This window comes from Accipiter gentilis, chromosome 7 (assembly GCF_929443795.1).
Source record: "Accipiter gentilis chromosome 7, bAccGen1.1, whole genome shotgun sequence".
NCBI classification, from domain to species: domain Eukaryota; kingdom Metazoa; phylum Chordata; class Aves; order Accipitriformes; family Accipitridae; genus Astur; species Astur gentilis.
The window spans coordinates 5,446,957-5,463,673 of record NC_064886.1 but is presented as its reverse complement, the minus strand read 5'-3'; the positions used below and the strand labels follow the sequence as shown (position 1 = coordinate 5,463,673).

General features: G+C 37.7%; 1 protein-coding gene across 4 annotated transcripts in view; it reads right to left on the bottom strand.

Moving 5' to 3' along the window:
• SPECC1L (sperm antigen with calponin homology and coiled-coil domains 1 like) overlaps positions 1-16,717 on the bottom strand; it is a 69,096-nt gene that overhangs the window by 35,080 nt on the left and 17,299 nt on the right. For 3 of the 4 annotated variants that reach the window (XM_049804234.1, XM_049804230.1, XM_049804233.1), the window contains exons 3-5: positions 11,342-11,501; positions 8,702-10,335; positions 6,638-6,845 (exon numbers count right to left, since the gene is read on the bottom strand). In XM_049804234.1, the coding sequence (XP_049660191.1) occupies positions 6,638-6,845; positions 8,702-10,335; positions 11,342-11,501 (2,002 nt within the window). The remainder of the gene's footprint in view (positions 1-6,637; positions 6,846-8,701; positions 10,336-11,341; positions 11,502-16,717) is intronic. The other variant, XM_049804232.1, reaches the window with a different exon arrangement.

Genomic DNA, 16,717 nt, shown 5'->3' with positions numbered 1-16,717 from the left:
CCAGTCTGTTCTCTACATTTCACAGTATAAAAATGACAAAGCAATAACAAAGAGCAAATAAAGAAGGTAGGTGATGTAACATGGAAGCATCCTAAAAAACATGGATGGTCTGGGGGTTTTCCCCCTTCAAACGTAAGCTGCAGCTACACGAAGCCTTTTAATTCACAATTTACTCCCTGCCACAAAGCAGCTGACATAACACTCACAGCCATGCCTTCAATGGGGATAAAATTCTACTCATGTCCTCAAGAATCTTACGTTCTTGTCTATCGAGATACTATTTGAAGTTGAAACAAGCTATATTTACAGCAAAGGGACAAACAGTCTATGAGATCATGTTATGAAAGAGATGGTTCTCTAAATCTGTCAGCAGCTATACAAAAGGGTATGCAGCTTGATCACCACAACTCCTCATGTGGCGTCTGACAGACTGGCTACTGCAATTATTATTCATTTGTTACTTTATTCAATACACAAGGACAACGTGATTGATTACTCCATTCTTATAACTAAGCAACTAATGAAGAAGAACACAGCATAGATTTCTAATTAGTGCGTCACTTCACTGATCCTTGGATTCTAGGATGTTTTATTTCTATAGCATCATGTATCTATTTCAAACCTGTAAAGATGATGGACCAACTGACTGAATGCATTTTTTTTGGTTCAGGTTCATGATTCCAAGACCTGCTGGAAACAAGTATTTTTCCTGTACATTAGCAATGCTCTTTCCACAAAAAGATTGAAGGTGCCTAATACATTTAGGCTGTTCAAAATACAAAACCTTGGCAAAAAATCTATGGAACTGCATAATAAATGTCTGAATAGTCAGAATATAGATGTATATGTTCATACAAACAGACTGATACAGTAAAGTTTTGTGGCTCTCATTTTCTAACATGAAAAAACTTTCCAGTGCTTTTATTTGCATATCAGGTCTCAGGAAAAGCATTAAACCAGGGTTTATTCAAAGTCACTTGTTCTACCAATACTACCAATGTCCTCCCAAATAAGTTTATACCTTCATACTCCTTGATTTTTGGGAAATGGCTTTTCTTAACAATAAAAATGAGGCTATCGCAGGCTAAATGGAAAACAGTAAGCATTTAAAAAATGTTTAAATCAGATGTAACAAAACCTAAGAACAGATTTAAGCTGATTTATGCTGATGTGTACATTCAGGAGCTCTCAACTATGCTCATAAGAACATTTCACTTTTGCAGCCATGGAATTCTTTTTGGTTTCTTCATCCGAAGGAATTCTTGAGTTTTGCCTCAACAGTCCCAAGTACATAGGCTTTTAACGCCACAGCTAATTTCTTTACAAGAATGACATAAACCTCAGCTGGCCTAAAAACATGATAACCTTTCAGGCTTGGAAAAGTTGAAACACTAAAATTAGACCGATTTTTCTGTATTTATCTCCTTCTTGTAAGACTGCACATTTTAACATGCATCTAAGCTTTGAAGATAAGCCTAGCAGAGCGAGCCACTCAAATCTCATGCTACCATGATATTTAAGCAAAGGCCTCTAATTTTCAGCTTGTCTCTGTGTACACAACTTGTTTGAGCTGAAGTCAGCACTGAGATGCCAGCTTTAGGTTAAAGTTATAAAAGTCGCTCCCCCTCCCCACCTTTTTTCCCTTTAAACACATGCTAAAAAAATCCACTGCAAATTAGATAACTTTCCACAGTGACAGCAAGTCAACATGCCCTAAAGAGCTTCCAGTAGAATTTTGAAACAAAATGTAGTGGATGACCATTTTCTCTTTTGAAGACAGTTCAAAGAAAATGTGTTTTTAAAAATAAATTTGTTCTACTACTAAAAGCAAGCTATAGTTCATCTAAAAATAACCACAAACCAGAAACTATAAATGCATCCAGAGTTAAAGCTTGTGTAATGCCATTGTTTTGAGCTTTTGTGAGATATGAAACGCACCATTAAGTTTTAGTATATTTATGCTTTGAAGTAAAACACAATGGTCTGAATATTCTGCAGTTACTATAAACAATACAGAGCACTTTACAGTAGTTGTTGGAAACAGTCTTCTCCCCCAATCAATTGAAGAGATTTAAAAAAAAAAAAACACCCAACAACCAAAACCAAAACCCACTGAACTGAAAAGAACTACCAAATTGCAACTGAATTTGAAACGTAGTGAGAAGTTAAGACTAAGATAAGTGATTTCACCTCTTGCAGCCTAAACTCCATTCTTTGCATTATGTCACCAATTACAGCCTGAAAATTCAAGTCGTCAAAATAGGTACACAGGCAGCAATTCTCTGTACAGCTGCCTTATGCTATCCTTCCTTTCTGCATCCTCACAACCTCCACCATTCTTCTCTAACACACACAAGCCCTTCCCACCTGTATGTGCTGCAATTTTCAGTATGGTAGGACAGGTACTTCTCTTCTACCATTGTCCAGTTTCCTCTTCTCAAGGAGCATAGACAAGAAAGATGATTAAAAGGAAAAGTAACTATTGTTTAGGGTAAGTGAAGAACAAGGAGACCATTCTGATGAATGAACAGGATAATAAAAAATGGCAAATCAGCAAGCTGCTTGCGTTTTACTGCAGGATTCATTGTGTCTACATTTTACAAAATGGTATTGATTTAAATCACAGTTTGACAAGGTCCTGCTTTTTAAAAGGTAGAAAAATAAATTATGGGAAAGGCAGACTACAAATGGTGAAGAAAAATATTATAACTAGGGCTGGAGGTGGGAGGAAGAAACTAAGGTATCATCTGAATTTTGTAAGACAGCCAGAGAAAAAAAAAATATCACTGTATTCTGTATTTGTAACTTTTACTAATTATAATTAGCAGTTAGAATTTATCACTACGAAATAAAAATTAGTATCAACATTCAATTGTTTAATTTCCATAGTCTCTGGGGAAAAAGGGGGGGGGGGGGGGGAAGAGACTTACAGTATTCAGATATGCATAGTAGTTTCAAAACATGACAATACCTGATAAGCAACACTAAATCACGTAATCCTGACACAGGCAAACCCACAGTGGGCATTCTTGTATTTTTTGTACTAGTTACATTGGTTTGCCTTATACTAGGATAGCATTTCAATTTTTTAGCATAGAAATGGCTATCCCAGTATAATCACATCTACGCAGAATAGTGCCAGCATTACAGTTAATTTAATAATTATAGCTTCTTTATATAAGGAAGAGGCACTGGTTACAAATACACCAACGCTTAAGCAATTTGCATATCAATCTTGCTTTTGAGCTCATCGCTGTCAGACAATAGGTCTATACAGCAAGAAAGCTGAATTTTTTAAGGGTCTAACACTAGCAAAAAAGGAAAAAAAAGTACTAACAATTAGAAGACTAACATCCAACTGACTTCCAACACCACGGTACAAAAGGCCTAAATATGGCAATGTGAAAATTTAGTTTCACAACTGTGAAAGATGTCTGATCTTTCAAGATCCTTTTCAAAATGAGTTATAGCAGAATTAAAAACGAACACTGTCAGCTCCATAAAAGAACTATTTATTCACTGAACATTAGATACATCAACCTTCTTGCTCACCTACCGTTGTCCAAGAAATTTACTGACTTAAATAGTTATGGACTAAGAGAACTGATATGCTTAGCACATGCACCTTGTGCTAGGTGAACACCAATGAGTATTTTCAGGCTTCAGAAGAAACACCTGACAACTGATAAGCTAACCTACAAATCCCAATTTCCTGCAGATTGGGAGACAAAGTTATCTGGAAAAATTTCTCCACAAACTCTTATTAAGTGCTTGGAAGAATAACAGGTTTCTTTTTTCCCCTGACAGCTTGGCTGCCTGACTGCTGAAACTCTTTCCCAAGTCAGAAATGAAAACCAGAGGAAACACGCCATCTAGCGCAACGCCCGCCTCCCCTGCCCACTGCCAGCCTGCCCAGCACTCTCCCAGTCCCTCACCTCCACACCAGTACCTGCAGAGGGTTTGGGATACAATACAGAAGCACTGTGCTTAAAGCTCCTCATTCCACCAGGAATGAGTTCAGCTGCCGCTGACTACAGCTCCTGCCACATCTGGATGGACATCAGGAACATACTGTATGTTTTCAATCAATGCAATTTACATCCTACTGTCCATATCAAAGAGATTCCATTTTTGCAGGCAGATATTAACAGCTAAAATGTGACAGTTCAATATTCAAATTACTGTGAAAAATTTTTCATTATATATGTTCGTTATGTTTCTTTTTGGTGTTTGGAAAGCCCACAAGGAAGCATTTCCGAAGTACCACTGCTAGAGCACTTCACATCCCCACATTACTAGTTAGTGTTGATTAACCACAAACACTCACCACCTCATCTGTGAAGCATCTTTCTCCTAACTGTAAAGTCTGTCCTTTGTGAATTCTTTAAGTGAGAGTTTTCCATCACTTATCACTTGTCATTTGCCAGTTGTCTTGCCATCACTTTCATTCACCCAGTAACTTTCCCGTTAGGCAAATTGTCTCCTTAAGGGGTGAGTTATATTTCCTCATGTTTTAAAATCTAAAATAAAAGTTCACTAAAGAAAACCTTTATGGATTATTATTACATTGGGTTATTTAGGCTGAAAAACCACCATTCTTCTAACTAGCGCTTTAAAATACCTAAACCTAGACTAAATTCTCCACATTTAAAAGCACAGGCATTAGACATTTGGCTGACAGAATACCAGAACCAACCAAAAGTCTGATCAGCATAAGATAGCTTACTACTACTAAGATGTGTTTTTCTGTCACTTTAATACAAATTATTAAAATTCTGTCTTTTATATGTTTTATGTACTACCACCAAATCTCAGTTTTTCTGTGATGCTGTTCTTTGCTGTCACTACTTAGAGGCTACCACCAAGAAACTCCTGTATGAGCTTTAATTATGAACCCATAACAAACAGCGTTTTAAAGTGGTCAGAGAAAAATATTTTTTTCAGTTTATACCATTCTTTGGGTGCCATCCTTTCTTACAACCACTAGATGCCACTCTTCTTCCTGCCTATAAAATACTGATTTTCTTCCCTAAAGGATCATACCCGGCCATCAGCCAGTACAGCTTAATTTTCCAAACTATTTCAAGAGTGATGAGCAACAAAGACTGTCGCAATTTCTGTTGAAAATTTCTGCCCAGCTAGAGGTTTGTCCACCTGAAATTTTACCAGTTTAAGTGAAATATCTGACAGTGGTTTTGTACCCCCAAAGCAGAAGCATCTAAAAACTAGAGCTGCCTTGTAACCAGGTATTACTAGGCAGACACTTAAATGTTTACTTGACTAGGGTGCTGTTTTCTGTATGAATGTATTTCAGCTAATGGACAAAACAATACAAGTAGAAAAGTGTTCAACCTTTTCAAGACTTTGCTACAAAATTACTTCAGGAACAAAGTCAGAGCCACTGACCATGTGCCTCAGCTCCTGCTCCCAAGTAAATGTCTGTCTTTTGGTTTTGGAACAGAAAGAGCAAAAAAAAAATTACAGAATAAAAACCTAAAGCAATTTTGAAAGAGAAACAGTGATTGTCTTTCAAGATAAAGAAGGGTTGCTTAGGGAAACCAAGCTGACAGCCACATGTCTGAAGGCACTGAGCTTCAGTTGAATAAACAATTTAGCTTGCTTAAGATACTACCTTTTCTTGATAGCAGACCAATTTAAAATCTTTTCTATTAATATTTGCCTTGCTGTTAAAAGGCATCATGCTTTGGTTTTTTTGCTATCTTGTTCAGTCTTTGTATACCATGGAAGAATACCAGATATTTGAATTTTGCAAGTAGCCCTGTGCAAATACAGCTTGCCACAGTACAGATGCCCAGGTTCTTATTTAGATGGAGACTAATTGCAGAATTCCAGCCTGTGGTAGGAATGTCTGAGTAGGTCTTGGAGATCAGAGAGGGAACTAAGGCACAGAGAGCTAGACAAGTATACAGTAAACATGAATTTCATTATAAGCCCCAACCATTTCTTGTACGGTGGCAAGAGTCAACAGATAAAGTTTTATTCTAACTTGCTTGAAGTTTTTCAGATTCATTTTTAGGTTCACAGATCAGCTTCATGACTTGAGCAAATCTACACAAAAAGATATATAATACATCCATATTGACAAATCAGCTCTAACATTTGTAACTTTCAGGGCCTCCATTCACACATTTCTCTACTAAAACCACCTTTCTCTAGGTGGTAGAAATAATTAATTATAAACATTCCCAAGCTATCTGGTAACTCCTAGTACTTGGGCACTCAAAAGAGAGAGCATTCTTAAAAAAAAAAACACCACCAAAACACTAAATCAATCATCCAGTCTCCAAAATGCCCAAGGAGCACACTACTATTAAGCCTGTAATTACATGTTCTTCTACTTTGAAAAACAACTTGAAAACAGCATTATCAGATGTGATATTTATTCTCAATTCACAGGTTTTCACTCCCACACCAACTGCTACCAGGACTGGAAAAGCAAAGCCAACTTGATTTTTTTCCCCTGATGTATAAGGGTTCTGCAAAGCCCAGTCTGACTTGAATTCAGACATACAAAAGACAAGTGAAAATATTTTTACTATCACAGCATTCTTAAATTATCTACTTCAGCTGTTCTTAAATTATCATTTCTCTCACAAGAGAAACTTGTAACACTTACTCTCCAAATCGGATATGATGAGATTGTCATGAAGCTTCACAGCACGATGCTGCTCTACTTCATCCTCCAACTCAAAGATAGTTTCTTTCATGTCACTTCTCTCAGTCTCTTTTTCATCTAATTCTGTCCGAAGTTTTTCTAGAGTCACATTGAGATCCTCAATTTGTTTCTTGGCTTCTTCTTGGAACACTCTGTATTCATCTTCAACCTGAAAAAAAAAATAATTTATCTTATCATAACTAAATTGGTTGCATTTTTAAACACACTTCTAGTTTTTTAACTACCATACTTCTAATATATTTCTGCAACCATAAAAAAGTATGGAACAACAAGTCAAGTGTAAGCCTTATAAAGGTATTGTTCTAGTGCAACTATTTCCCTGAGCCAGAGCTAAACTCTTTTATTCCCAAGCTGCATATATGAGCATTCCCCAGCTACTCTAACAGCAGTATCCTGTATGCAAGTGAAGCAACAATACCAGAGTACTAAGGCTGTGATTTCATGAGCAGCTGATCCAATTTAACATCTAGCTCCCATTGAAAAGGGAGGTGTGGGGGAACTCTTTACTCTTTCTATCCCTTGCGGAAAAAAAAGCTTGCTCTATTCCGTGCATCAATTTTAGTGCCTGGTGGACCTATGAGATGATTCATTTCCTTAATCAAGTAGCAAGATTCACATTTGTGTGTGAGATGTGTAGTGAGTTGAACTAGTTCCCAGAGGAGTCTTACAAGCTATTGAACTGAATTTAAAAAAAAAAAAAAAACAACAACGAGGGAAAGGAAGCAGTATTAGACTTCTCCCTTTCAGGACAGCAAGGCTATTTTTTTTCTGCCTCATGAAACTGCAACGTAAGTAATAAGCTGGGATCAGAGGCACAGTAACATTAACCCAACAGCAAAAATAGGGTGTCAGATAAACAAGAGAAATTAGGTCATGGCTTAGGGTGGGTCAACACAGACAGGCACCAATTTTAATAGCCAAAATGCCCTGCTTTAAATCACCTGTTTCAGTACTTTTTATTTTAATTGCACTACCCAACTTTAATTACTAAAATTTTAAAATTTTTTTTCCCTCCCAAATTAAGTTGATTCTTAACTGGCTGGTGATCGTGACTAACGTTGATTTGCAACTAATATGTAGTTCAGACATCAAATTTGGCGTAAATTTTCTCATCAGGAGGATATACCTTTAAACGCATACTTAAAGTTATTAAATAAATTTTATGATTCTTATTTTTATATTAAATTATGGTAAACACTTTTACTAGATAAATTATTTATATCTGAGTCAAAATCGTTGTTCTAGAGCTAGAAATATACACTTCAATCCAAAGCCCAGTCAACACACAAGCTGCTACTGGATGGATCATTAGTAAAAAACCTATGCGTATTTGCCATATTTAATAATAATTGTTTAAAAGCTTGTCAATTTTTTTCATTTAAAACTAAAATATGTATTCAGTAAATTAAATTAAATTCCCTTAAATCTGTTTACCTCAAAATTAGTCATTTCTTGGTCGGAGAAAGAAGACACTTTTCTGATTCCTTTACCATCAGTTTATTCCAAGTTAACTGAACCTACCTGAATAAGCTGAAACTTCAAAATATTCTCTCAACACCTGTGAAAGGTCCTACAAGTCATCAACAGCTGGGTTATCACTTCAGCCTTTGACACCCAGTACTTACTCAGTGACAGCCCTCTTCTAGCAGTTTGGCACTAACTCCTCAAAACTCTTGCAGAAGGCATGCAATTTAAGCACAAAATTCACACAGTATCTTAAATACTGTTTAAGTTTGGCCCTTGAAATAAGTTGCGGAGTTTAAATACCAGTATTTTAAAAATGTAACATGACAGTTACCATGTGGCTGAATGAATCCATATAATTTTTAAAAAAGCCTCCGTCATTTTCATAACAAAAGTTAAGAGAAAGTAATCAATTCTAACACTACTGCAATCTGATTAACCTCATAATTAATCCTTTACTTCTAAAAGAACTACAGTGACCAACAGCAAGTCATGGTGTATATAGGATGTTAAAATACAACAGTTTGTTTTAAACACTACCTTAGCAATGGCATCTTGCAATCGATTGGCGTCATTGCGAGTGTGCGCCAGCTCTTCTTGCAGACTACTGGCCAATGTCTCTGCTTTTTCTTTATCCAGCCTGACACTCTCCAGCAAATCTTGTATATCTGATTTATCTCCAGAGTTGTGTATAGAATACAATTCAGCCACTTTTTGCTTTTCATGCTCTAACTGAGCTTTCAGCCTGTTCATCTCAATCTGGTCACTGGCTACTGTGGCTTTGTACTCCTCTAAGGTAGATGCTATCGCTGTTTTGCTTTTCTGCTCCGACTCAATAATCCGTTCCATGTGGTGATTTCGTTCTTTTAATGCCCCTATCATTTCTTGGGCCTCCTTGTTGTCTTGTTCTGCCATCTTCAAAGTGTTGCTCAAGTGCTGCTGAACACCTAACAGCTGCTCTCGCTCAAACCGAGCGTTCTCTGCAAGATCCATATAACGTTGCTCTAACTCCATGTAGCGACCACTTTTCATATCTTCATCAATTACATACGAAATATGGTGTTCATCTAAAAGGGACCGAAAATACTCAATCTGACGGCTGAAGTGTTCCAACTTGTCACTTTGCTGGCACAAAGATTCCATGAGGATTACTTTTTCCTCTCCAAGTCTTTCATTCTCACTATTTAGCTCTTGTGTTATCTGTTGCAAATCTGCAAGCTCTTGAAGTGTGGCTTGGAGCTCTTCAGCTGTACTGTGTTGATTCTCTTCCATCTGATGTATCCGTTCTGTCAGACAAGCTACGGACACTTCACTTGCATTGCCACTGCTTCCCTTCCTAGATCTTTCTATGCTTGGTACACCTTCAGACTCCGAAGATGATGGAGCATCTAAGGCATCATCACTTGATGTCAGTGGCTGATAAACTTCACTGCACTCACTATCTAAATTATCCATGGAGTTACTATGTTGGTTGTCCATCAAAGTGTTTTCATCCTGACTTAACAAGTCTTCCATTGATCCAGGAGCAGAACCTTCCACTGAAGATGTCAGAGTACCACCACCATCACTGTGGTTGCCAGCTGTAATCTCTGGACTCAAAGACTGATAGCCGAAGAGTTTTTCAGAGTTGTCCAGCCTTTGTTCCAAAGAAAAGCCTAATGCATTTAGCCTGTCTTTTAACATTCGATTCTCATTCTTCAGCTGGTTGAGCTCTTCTCGGATGGCAGTGTTTTGTTCCTGTAACTGTAGCAACGTAGACTCTACATCAGTTGGTTGATGGACAACAATGGCCTCTTTTTCTTCAGATTTTTCATCACCTTCAAGTTGATCTTCGTTAAGTCCTAGCTGAGCACGCATATCCCTTAGTTCATTCCTCAGATGCAAGATTTCCACATCTTTAGTTTTTGCTAATGTCAAAAGATCATTCACCTTTGCTTCCAATGCAGCTTTGTCACTGATTTGATTGTCTGATTTGGACTTGCTCATTCGAATATCTGATTCTGGATTGGTGCGACTACGGGAGCGTTTTGCCAGTACCGTATCATTGGTCCCCTGTCCAGTCAAAGGCAGCTTTTTGCTCTGGCTTAAACGAGAACGATCGCGTATTCTTTCTCTAGAAGAGCTTGACTCTTTATTTCCAGATGAAGTGCTACGCTTAGTTGTGGAACTTGTACCTGTATATTTTTTGAAAGTTAGGAACATTAATTTAAAATACAATATCCATAATAAAAGACTCTGTATCAGCACTACAGTGGCTGATTTTCTGAATGACACTGGTAAGTACATTTCATAAAATACATTTAGAGTAAACATTTATACAACCTTAATCATGAATCAGTGCAGTTTTATTTTAATTGATACATGCTCTACCAATTGCTATGCTTTACCAGTATGTTGAAAATTAGTTTTACCAGTATTTTGAAAATTAGTTAGACCTTAAAGTTTAACATTTGCAAGTTTCTTTTTCTTCTGTCTTCAACAGGTTCTGACAGATTGTACAAAAACTGCAGCATTGCTATTCCTACATGTTCAAATTCGTCTCTCTTTTCAGTAGATTTGAACGCAAGCTTTTAAGTGATGAATTGCATATTATGATTCCGCAAAGTGAAAGCTAAGGTTTTTTGTATTTCCATCTCATTTCATAAAGACGAGGATAGATTATTACTACTTTATTTCCAGATGCTTTACAGCTTTGCAAGCATTACTGAATCCAAAACATAGCAATGGAAAGCAAGACGTGTTTCCATCCATATTGATAACACACTAAATAATTTCACTTTTCTGAACAGTTTCTGAAAGCTCTCTTACTTTATTTCTACAAAACAATACAGAATGTCCAAAATGTTGACTGCAACAAGTGATCACATCTTAAAGATTCAGTGCTTGTGGCATGGATTTTTTTAGACAAATTAAGTTATTTTAGACAAATCCGTGATTCTCTAGATTAATTATATCATCTAGTTTTATACAGTAGCTGCATAATCAGTACTGAAAAAATTAAAAGAAACACACTCCAAAAAGGCAATTACATTATTAAAAAACAGGAAAAGAGCACAGGAGGTGTTTGATTTGACCATGGCCTTACTGACCACTTCATTAGGCAGCCTGGATCCTCAACACATAACAGGAAAATAAAAAGCCACCCAACTACCATCTTTAATGATCAATATATCAATTTACCTGCAATAGTTTTGGGTTTATTTTCCAGACTGTTCATGGTTGTCCCCGAAGCTGAAGATGCTGTTGATACACAAGTGCTCTTCTTTGCCTTGACACCATTGGTCATTGCCACTCCACCGCCACCAGCCATCCCCGCTAAGAGGTCATCATTACTCTTAGTCTCAAAGAAAGGGAAGAAGCAGCTTTAAGACAGCTGGCTGAGAAGTCTGCATAGCCAACATTTCTCCTGTTAAAGATTCCGTCAGTTTAAAAAGTACGTATTTAACTAGTCATGTGTCTGTGCAAAAATGTTGAAAACTATATATGCACTGCACTGTGCAGAGTTGGTAAGCTGAAATTGAACTTCAATTTCTTACATAGGATTGACCATAGAAACTGAGTCTTCTCTCTCCCAGACAAAATGATTAATGTTTTAATACCAAGGAGGAAAATAAGAAAATTAAGGAAAGCACAGTAACACAACAGAGTGTAGAACTTCTCAATTTTGACTGAAAGTTCGCTTAAGCATAAAAATGAAGACAATTCTTAGATAATTAAACCACCAAATACTGGGAGGTTAGTATAATGTCCTTCAACAGAATATGATCAAGTGTTTTCTGGTGGGCAAGTTCACAACAAAAAGATCAAACCAAACAACAACAAAAAACAATCCAACGTTAATAGAATAGCCTTTCTAGCTCATAATACTAAGCTACAAGTCACTAGAGACTAGGACAGTATTCAGAGGTGGGAAAAAAGCCACCCTCACCATATATCCTCACCCTGTTTTCATGCTCTTTACTAGGCACTCTCAAAGATGGGATATTTGTCTGATGGACTTTTTGTCTGACCTCGTAGGATCATTCCTGAAACTACTGTTAGCCACAAAAGCTGCCCGGAATGTGACAAGGCAGTAAGCACAGGAGTCTGAAGAACCAGATGCCCAAACAGAGAATCCATCTTTCAGAGTAAAGCAAACTCTAGAAATACTAAGTTCTTAAGTATTAATTGGAAGATTTTACAACTCTTTAAAATGCAATTTTTCAAATGGCAAAACAATCAAAATATGCTAAAGATTTTTCCCATTATAAGGGCAAGAAAAATTAAAAGAAAACAGCTGTGTTAGCAGCATTCCTTGAGTATCTGTATTATTCAGCTGGATAACACATTTGAAGTCTCAACCAGCATCCCAGCTAAAAGGCAGTGCTTGGGAATTAACCAGTTGCTTTACATTATGACTTTCAAATTCTGCAGGTTTATAACTTATAGCTTCCATACATATTCATGTTAAGAACTATACGCCAGACATTATGATTCTATACATGAAGAATGAAGGTACGCTTGCTTAACTAAAAAAGAAGTTGCACCTCATTCCATTCTATATAGTTTATGTTTGCAAGTGCAAATTTCAGAACAGTTAGGAACACTGATCACAATATTGTGGAAAGGGCATGGATGGGATTTGTGCTATTTACAAAGAACAGCAGCTGCAAAACAAAAGGGAGCTTGGGAAGAGAACATATTTGTTCTGCATGCAGTTGATAGAAATACAGATAATTTACAGACGGCAACATCTATTTCTAATGGTAAAATCCTTTAGGACAAGAACGTGTTTATTGAATCATGTAGGAAATCGTATAGCCTTCTAAAGAACTTTATAAAATGTTGGAAGAAAACACATTAGTCTGAGGCTCTAGTTTGATGTGCATCTAAGCTGTCTTTTCTGCTGTGAAAAAGCCACTATTGTTCTATCCCACTCCTCTCCATGTGCTTAAACACTGTGCTGTGTAAACCGAAGCCTTTTCAAAGGCTCCTTCCTCCCAGGAGACAGATCGGTTCCTTGATCTGCTATGTTGCACAGTCGTGCAAAACTGCAGATGCAATGTAAGTACCAACAGGGAAATAAAAAAGTTGGAGGGCTGCAAATTCAACAAAGCCCACACTACTCATGTGGGGAGAAGAGTTCAGCACAAACTGCTACTGTATGACAATCCTCCATTAACCTTTAATCTAATTAGATTTCATATCTAATCTAAACCAATTTGGTGGGCATGGGGATAGAGGGGGAGGGAAACAACCTTGTGATGCAACTATCACCTAAACCAAGGTATTAGAAAAAGGCATAGAACGGGGATTTTCTATTTTGCTACTGAATCTGCCAATCAGCTGGCAAACATGATAGTTCAAATGGACTATTAGCTGTCAGCATTTTTACCCTATTGAAAGAGTGGAGAAATTAGATGTATTGGGTTTGTGTGGCCAGGTTTGCTACCAGGGGTGGCATCTGTAAGAAGCTGCTAGAAGCTTCCCCTATGTCCGATGGAGCCAATGCCAGGCAGCTCCAAGATGGACCCGTCGCTGGACAAGGCCGAGCCCATCACTGACAGTGGTAGTGCCTCTGTGATGACATATTTAAGAAGGGAAAAAAACGTTGTTGGGGAACCAAAACTGCAGCTGGAGAGAGGAGTGAAAACATGTGAGAGAAACAACCCTGCAGACACCAAGGTCAGTGCAGAAGGAGGGGGAGGAGATGCTCCAGGTGCTGGAGCAGATATTCCCCTGCAGCCCGTGGTGAAGACCATGGTGAGGCAGGCTGTCCCCCTGCAGTCCTTGGAGGTCCACGGTGGAGCAGATCTCCACCTGCAGCCCGTGGAGGACCCCACGCTGGAGCAGGGGGATGTCCGAAGGCAGAAGCCCATGCTGGAGCAGGCTCCTGGCAGGACCTGTGGCCCCGTGGAGAGAGAAGCCCGTGCTGGAGCAGGTTTTCTGGCAGGACTTGTGACCCCGTGGGGGACCCACGCTGGAGCAATGTGCTCCTGAAGGACTGCACCCATGGAAAGGACCCACACTGGAGCAGTTCATGAAGAACTGCAGCCTGTGGGAAGGACCCACGCTGGAGAAGTTCATGGAGGACTGTCTCCCATGGGAGGGATCTACACTGGAGCAGGGGAAGAGTGTGAGGAGTCCTGCCGCCGAGGAGGATGAAGTGGCAGAGATAACGTGTGATGAACTGATGGTAACCCCCATTCCCCGTCACCCTGCGCCGCTGGGGGGGTAGGTAGAGAATCTGGGAGTGAAGCTGTGCCCAGGAAGATGGAGGGGTGGAGGGAAGGTGTTTTGAGACTTGGGTTTACTTCTCATTACCCTACTCTGGTTTGATTGGCAATAAATGAAGTTAATTTTCCCCAAGTTGACTCTGTTTTGCCCAGGATGGTAATTGGTTGAATGATCTCTCCCTGTCTATCTCCACCCACAACCCTTTGTTATATTTTCTCTCCCCTGCCCAGTTGAGGAGGAGGAGTGATTGAGCAGCTTTGGTGGGCACTTGGCGTCCAGCCAGGGTCAACCCACCACATTAGTTTAAACTTTTACACACTTACAGTACAAGTACATGTTATCAAGCCAAATGGGTCAAGATGTGACTCAGCTTGAAGGAAAAAAAAAAAAAAGTGCTAAGTAAAATACACACTTTCTGACATTAGTCATCTCCAGTCCTTGCTGAACAAAGGAATTTAAGACAGCCATTCTTCTTCTGACTTACCCATAAACTATTTCTAGTCTAGGTTGGAAGGCACTGCCTCCTCTGCAGCCAATTAGTAAACAGTTTCTCAAAACTGTAACACTATACTCTTGGCAAAGAAAACTATTTAGCAAAGCTTTGGAAAAGTTACAAACCAGCAGCTCTCTTTTCTTAATGCTCTACAATGGCAACCATTCTTGACTTGAAAAATCAAAGTATTTTTGTAGTGTATATTTTTAATGAAAGCAAAATCAATGTCATATGTTTATTAAACAGCTTTTTCCTCAAGGAAGAAGTTTCTCCCATTTACTGAGAACAGTGCAATCTTGCTTAGCATTAAACCCCTGACGTTAAAGTATGAAAAATTAGAAAATATCATAATTAGAAATGTTCATCCACACTTATTTTGATTTTCTATATAAAAAACCACTTTGTAATTATACAATTCATATTCTGTCTTCCCTCACAACTTTCTTTCAGTGCTATGAAACTGGAATGATCACCTCTTCAATTCATTTCATCTTAGTTTCTCAACATATATATCCTACTTACTGCACCTCATTCAAATCCTTTTTTTTTTTATATATATATCTAATTATTCCTACCTGGGATTTTCTTTGATGCTTGCTGTTGCTGCATTTGAGTACTTCAAACATTAAACTTCACAACAATCTGTAATTAAGTTACTGCATTTTGAAAACAGAATACTGAAGCCTAGACACATGAATACTGAAAACACATTCTAATTTGTAATATTCAAATGTTGGTGTCAAAGTCCTGGCTTTTTATGAACATTGGATTTTGCAATTCATTTATATGAAGTACAGCTGCCGTCTAATTACAGTTGTGTTAGCATGATCACAAGCTCATTAGCTATAGAAGTCAAACCCCAATGATCTTAAAAATAAGAACATACTGTTACTTGCAGAGTATTTTTTGACAGATTAAGAACTAGAAGTGGCTGGCAGTTAACCTGCTGTAATAATGTGTGCGGGGTGGTGGTGGGGTGCTGAACATTTACAAAAGTCCTGGGCAAAATGGGAGCCAAAAACCTACAAAGAAGTAACCGACAAAAAGGCATTCCGAAGCTGACAGACAGCCTGACCTCTGGAACAGTGTTCAGCAGTACAGAAGGGTGGGTCTAACAGTTTCTTCCTGTGCTCATTGTGCACACACTTTGAAAACTCCACAAAAAAGGACAAATCTATGGAACAATGCATAGTGAAAGAAGCCCACCCAAAGCTGAACACTGGCCTATGGTTATACCATGAAGGAGATCAGAAAAAAACCAGACTATAATTACAAAGTAATTTTCAATTTTGCAACAGTATTACTGGCTGAATTAAGATTGGTATAGTACTGTAAGCGTGTATTTCTACTCCTTAACAGTGCCTTTCATTCAATATTCAACTCAAAGTTTTCTGTATCTATATGCATACTTACTTTGAGGACTGAATAAATTAGTAAGCTGTTGCAATTAAAGTTATTTAATGCTGGCTTTTTTTTTTTGGTCAAGGAATATTAAATGAAATTCATAATACACACACTAATTCATCAAGTCTTAGAGAAGATCCTACAACCACTATGAGGAAAACAATGTGCCAAATGCTTCATCAACAAGATCAAATATAAAAATTTTATATATTTTATAATACATATATTTCTATGTATTATGTATTCTACAATATATTTTATATATTATATATTTTATAACATATATTTATATAATTTTATATATTTATTTTAATTTTAAAAATAATTCAACTTGTTACTGGTACTTCTTTCAAGCCAGTAATTTTAAATGTGATTTGCCAGTATCAGTAAGTCAAAAAAAGACAACTAACTGTGTTGTATAAGTATGCAACACTCAAAGTTAA